General features: G+C 31.6%; 1 protein-coding gene across 1 annotated transcript; it reads left to right on the top strand.

Moving 5' to 3' along the window:
* Nucleotides 1-1,257: 1,257 nt before the first annotated feature.
* LOC139523165 (uncharacterized) lies at nucleotides 1,258-4,234 on the top strand. The gene is made up of 5 exons (XM_071316970.1): nucleotides 1,258-1,416; nucleotides 2,021-2,139; nucleotides 2,433-2,537; nucleotides 3,313-3,450; nucleotides 3,977-4,234. Exons 1-5 carry the CDS (start codon nucleotides 1,402-1,404, stop codon nucleotides 4,170-4,172), a joined length of 573 nt encoding a protein of 190 aa, XP_071173071.1. The 5' UTR covers nucleotides 1,258-1,401; the 3' UTR covers nucleotides 4,173-4,234.
* The last annotated feature ends 2,467 nt before the right edge of the window (nucleotides 4,235-6,701 follow it).

Below are 6,701 nucleotides of genomic sequence, written 5' to 3'. Positions count from 1 at the left end.
TTGAATAATTTATCCGAAAATAAATTGTGATTCATTTAAAAAGTCAACTTGTTTTTCCCCGTATTAAATTTTTATTATCTGCAAATTTAACAAGTTATATCTTTTTTTTGTTTATTATTCTTGCGGATTTTTTTTCGTCACTTTACTATTATACTTTTAAAAACATCTTCCTTTTATGTAACTTGATGTCGACCTTGAAAAGTACAGATTGTTTCTATTTACCACGAAATGGATTTAATTGATTTATGATTTCAAAACGCTTGCATGCGCTTTTGTTTGTTTGTTTGGTTTTTTTTTTTTGTTTTTTTTTATCGTATTTCTGTTATTTGTTCAATATATATATATATATATTTAAATGTCTAGTGTCATTGGCCTCCATGCTTTTAAAAATCAAAGAGACATACTATTTTCGTTATTTCGCTATAAATTTCCTTCGAAACTAGTTACAAAATAAAGGATGAAAACATAACGTCCCTTCGTTAAAGAGAATCATTAATTTATAATGGCCTTATTTTTGTTTATAATTTCCACTTTCGATGTAATTTGCCTCCAAACCAAATCACTGTGTTTAAAATTGATACATTAATGTATCAGTGTAAATTTAAGGTGCGATTATTTGATTTCCCGTAGGGGCGGGAATGCAAGATCTGGTCTGATAAGAGCTGAGCATGAGTAACCTTTGCGTAAGACAGGATGAAAATGAACTTATGGTTCATATAGAAACAAAAATATTAATTGATGACTAGCTCCAAATTACAGAAAATACTAAGGCTTACAGATATGCTCGTTTGACAAGAATATAAATAGAGAGAGGTATTCAAGGGGTGACTCCGAAGTAAGGGGAGCAAGTTTGAAAAACATCAACAGTCTTTTAGTTTACGTTGAAAGTAAGTACAATAGAAAATTAAAGAACTTTTCCGTTGAATCTGCAATCCCTCCCCCTTTTTAAACAGGAAAAATATAGCAAAAATATCTTGAGGATGGTAAAACTATATTATGTTATAAATTATTTCTAATTGTACTAGCTGACATTAACAGAAAAATTCTAAAAAACTTAATGATTGTAAGAAATTAACAATCTGCGACATCACAATATGTTCCCCTATAACAATTAAGATATTAATAGACACATCTTTCACAGCTTTGTATATATGAAATATGTAAAAAGAAAAGTACACCAAGTAGGCGTGTCTAAACGTGTCGAAATTAGTTTGTGAAATTTTGCTCTAATGAGATTGTAAAGCCATGTACATGACGTAAAAGCACGAGTATATCCGAACATAAGAGGAGTGAATATCAAATAAGACTTATTTTAAAGTATACGCCTCCTCCATACGTGGTGGAGCGTTCTAACAACATAACTAGAAGTTGCTAGATTCTGATGACTTAAAGTTAACAACTATGCATTATATTCTGGTAAGCAATATTTTTCAAGTTACATATGATTTCTATGTTTGTATTCCAAAACAAATAAAGAAACATCGCAAAGATACTGTTTTTGGCTTTTGAAAATTAAGAAATAATGTGCTTTGTTATTTATTGCGATCTTTATATAGCTAGAAAACTTTGACAACTTGCAGGTTTTTTGTTTCGATTTTAAGAGTCTTGTGCAATGAAAAAGGGTAACAGGAATTACGGAACCCCAATATACTAATTGACAATACAACATACCACCCTACTTCCCCGACAAAAAAAAACACAAAAAAAATACCCCCAAAACAAAAACAACACGTGGCATTTCAGTGAACATTTCAAGATTAAACAAGAACATTTTTTACAATAAAAAGCATTTTAAGGATCACTTTAAAATCGTACAACAAGCAACGCATATTTTAGCGTCTTTTAAAGAGAATATTTGTTTTTGTGTTTTATTAATGTTGACTGCTTTGTTTTAGATTTTTGTTTGTTTTGCTGAACCTTTTATTTAAGCTGTTGTTAGACAATTTTTAATGAATACTCTTTGTTTTTTTTTAAAGTTTTTTTTTTACAAAATGTGAAAATCTTTTATTTTCTTTACTAGCTTTTAGTGTTAGCGGCTTCATCTTGCTATGCACAAGATGACCAGTGTGACCCAAATGATGGAGATTGTTTTAGAGAGCCGTTTGCTGGTGTCATGACTGGCGAGGATGACCATTGTCCGTAAGTATTTCACATCAGTTCATATTTTGAAGGGAGAAGGAGGATTTTCAAATTAAATTATCTGAATTGCAAATGACAAATAAAAGCAGCTGGATAATAAATACAGAAAACAACTATCGAAAATAGTTGGGCATTAAAAGATGAAAAGACAAATTCGTTGTAGTAATTTTGCTCGTTTGATTGGTGTGGTTTTATGATATTCAGTATACAATATTTACAGAATGCATTTTTTTCACTAAACAACAATACGCATGTGATGTATAAATAACACTTTACTTCGTTAATTATTCCAGGGTTGAAAAAATGCAAGCAACATTAGACAAAGACCCAGAGATAAAGGCTGAAGTCGAGGCTGCGAAACTAGCGATTGCTCACCTGACAAAACCTCCTGTTTCTCCGTAAGTGAATTTGAAAACTAAATTATATCCAAGTACTGCATGTACATGGCAAAAATCGGCAGGAGGCGAAGCTCGAGAAGCTGAATATATATTAAATGTTGTAAACAAATACAAATAATGGCTTGGTAGAGAGAATTTAATTCAAGTTCGTATATAAGCTTACCAACGTTTGTATTTTTCAATTTCAATTCAATTCAATTTAAAACTTATAATAAATAAAATCAAATACATCGGAAATTTGTAAATCAGTAATATGGCGCCCTTGATAGTATGTTTTAAAATATTCCATATATAATAATTTGTATAACGTTGTTTTCTTGTGTATGTTTTGATTTCAAATCATCTGTTTAGATGTCGTCTCATTGGCGTGCACATCACGTCGTCTGGTGCTCATATTATTAAGATATGTTTAGAAATACATTATGAGAGTTCTAAGGAAACAATTCAACACTACTTAAAGTACGTATAATGTCTACATCATACATACATGGATTGATAGTTACTAGTGTGTGTATTTATCGGTGATTTAGTGGGAAAAGGTGAACAACGAACTTAACGGATGAAAATAACCCAGAAATTTTATTTAGTTTTGTGTGCAAATTTCACCAAAATCACAAGTAAAGTATTCACGAAAATGTATAGATTGTTCCGTCCGATTTTTAATTATAGTGACTGTCTAAGTTGAACTATGTACAGATAAATAAATACTTCAACTAGTGTCTGTGTATCAGCAGGTAAAAATTTCACTAAAATACTTATTTCTTTTTTAATATAGAGTTGAACTTGGAAGTCCATTGTGTTACAAGAAATATTCAATATTAAAAGTGCCTCCAAAAATATGGATAAAGAAGGGGTATTGTTATTTTCATTGGTATTATGTGAAAAGCCAAATAACCTATGTAAACTGTGGACAGTAAGTTATTTATTTTGTTAATGTTAATCTAATTTTGCTGTTCGTAATTTTATTGACATGACACGCACTTCCGTTTTATAGTGTTGTGTTTCCATGCGAATTTATTACAATTTACTGATGCGATAGGAATGATATTGTTATATTTCAAGATCGGCTGCCAAACACGTGCACAATGAAAATCTGTCAAAAATAATAAAGAAGCATTCGATCCTTATACAAAATTGCAGTTTTGTACTACAAAAATAAAATTACGAGTTCAATCTGACTTTTTCTATGCATTGTTGTGACGTTGTCTTTGCAAGCACGTGATGCCATGTATGTTGATATTTGTATGTACATATATAATTTAGTAACGTCTCGCAATTCCTAATACGGATTCTTATGAAACATATGATACAGATCTTTTTTAATTGTCATTTTAAACATCATAGTCTTTATGCTAGTAAAAAGAGAAAAAGAAGGGACAGTCATATCAGTTTCCCGGTATATCTCCAAATTAACCATATTATATTCATCTATTTTTCAGCAAACAACGCTGCAGCAATTTGCCATGTTCTATGCTGTGGTCCCCATCTTTCTGTTATCCTGCCAACTTCTTGTCACTGAAACTATACATGTTTTGTCCACATCTTAAACCAAAATACTGGTATCCTTACTACGTCCGCCTTCCTCAGTGTTGTGAATGTAGGAGAACCTATTGTTGGTGGCTGCAAGCGCCATAGAGTCCCAGAGGACCATTTATTCCTTAAGAATAGTTGTAATAAAAATGATCGTTTCCTGTAAACGTATTTGTTTATTCTATTAGTCAACTCTTAAGTTATGTGTTGTCTGCAATCATTGGTTTATTCTCAGTTTTGTTGTAAAGCAACAAAATATTTCATACAGAATTAAAGAAAAGTAAGCGTGGAATCGAGTATCATTTTGCATTGATGCAAATAAAACTACCAATCAAGGATGTCATCAAAGACAAGAATATGTTTAAAACATTTTTTTTATATCTTTGTTATTAAATAAGATAGTTAATGCATGAACAGTGGTGACAAATACACGTATCCTTCGTAGAATGTATATATTGCACTGGAAATATAAAAATTTACTCGGGTAAATTTTCACCAATATTCCTGCAATATTAACCCCTTTATGATCATATACAATAAAAAAAGGATCGAAAGTTCGTAATTGCATGTGATCGCTCAAAAAGCCATTATCAATAATATAGTATGTTAGTGCTTATTTAATATTTTGGAACAAAACTATTCTTCACCGATAAATTTCCTGTTTACAAAACTTTGAATTTTTAGAAAAAACTAAGGATTTTCTTATCCCAGGCATAGATTTCCTTAGCCATCTTTGGCACAACTTTTGATGTTTTGGATCCTCAATGCTCTTCAACTTTGTACTTGTTTGGCTTTATAAATATTTAGATTTGAGCGTCACTGATGAGTCTTATGTAGACGAAACGCGCGTCTGGCGTACTAAATTATAATCCTGGTACTTTTGATAACTATTGAATGCCGTACATTGACCTATAATGGTTTACTTTTTTAAATTGTTATTTGGATGGAGAGTTGTTTCTATGGCACTCACTCTACATCTTCCTATATCTAGATGGCCCGAGAACACAGTTACTAGTATTTCGTAATACATTTCTTTTAGACAATAAATTCAAATAAATTTAAAGTCGCACCTGCTCTATTTAAAAATGAGTTTAACAATGTGGTGTACTATCACTGGGACAAACAATATCAAAATTATAGAAACTTCTACCAGCTTTAACTCAAAGTATTGACAATTCTGTGTTTATGGGGTTTAAATTCAGTTTGACAGCTTCAGACGTAATAAAATTTGACCTTTTTGAACTGGACAATATCACTACTTAACATGAAGATTCAGCAAACAAATCATGAAAGTAAAGAAGATTACAAGATGCTATAATATAAAAAAGAAGATGTGGTATGATTGCCAATGAGACAACTATCCACAAAAGACCAAAATGACACAAACATTAACAATTATAGGTCACCGTACGGCCTTCAACAATGAGCAAAGCCCATACCGCATATAGTCAGCTATTAAAAGGCCCCGATAAGACGATGTAAAACAATTCAAACGAGAAAACTAACGGCCTTATTTATGTAAAAAAATGAACGAAAAACAAATATGTAACACATAAACAAACGCCAACCACTGAATTACGGGCTCCTGACTTGGGACAGGCACATACATAAATAATATGGCGGGGTTGAACATGTTAACGGGATCCCAACCCTCCCCTAACCTGGGACAGTGGTATCACAGTACAACATAAGAACGAACTATAAAAATCAGTTGAAAAAGGCTTAACTCATAGACCATTTGTTGAATCATAAAGACAAACAACATAATGGGAACAAAATGCATATATATGAAAGAAATAACAAAACAAAGCAATACTTCAAACACTAAAGATTGAGTAACACGATACCTAACAGAAACTGGTATTGCTCAAGGTTAATAAAGTCTGTTAGAGGTACACGTCTGTCGTCCACAGGTACAAATAAAACAATTTAAATGCAAAAAGAAAAGAAAACAGACACTCTTTATAAATAGAGTCATAGGCTTGATATTATTTGTTCATTGATTATTGAGTATTTGGTCCAAAATTTTAAACAGTCAACTCACAAACCAGAAACAAACTGACAACGACATGACAAAAAAAGGCCGATGCTAACGAAAAAGGACGAAAAGAACAATAGTTCACACACAGACAAAACATGCAAACTAAACAATTAGATACAAGAACTCCTACAAAATCCAGGAGTTGTATAAAGTGCTCGTTGTCAGATCCAGAATGTTTATAACCTGTAAGATGATTTGATAAAAGCAGTTAGTTGTCATAACGTCTAAGAACCATTGGACTCAAATATTACCTTTTTACAGAAGACCTCTGAAGGAAAAAAAACTGCGATGTAAATATTATTGATAAATATTTAACAAGAGCTTATGCGGCTATGATCTTTAAGGTAGCGAAGCAGCATCGAATGATAGTAAATAGTTGGTGTGTCTCATACCTGGCATCATTTATTTATACCAAACGAAAGATGTCTATAGTATCATCTATTTATTGATATAATGTACAAACCAAACCCTTTCATTGTTTATTATGATCTCACGGTTCAACCTCTGTATTCCTATTATATAACAACATCCTTATATGTACAATTTCTATCACTCGCAATAGTCAGCGTTAGAACAAAGTTTCATAAGTCTAT

Source organism: Mytilus edulis, chromosome 5, assembly GCF_963676685.1.
Source record: "Mytilus edulis chromosome 5, xbMytEdul2.2, whole genome shotgun sequence".
NCBI lineage: Eukaryota > Metazoa > Mollusca > Bivalvia > Mytilida > Mytilidae > Mytilus > Mytilus edulis.
This window is presented reverse-complemented; position numbering and strand designations above follow the sequence as displayed.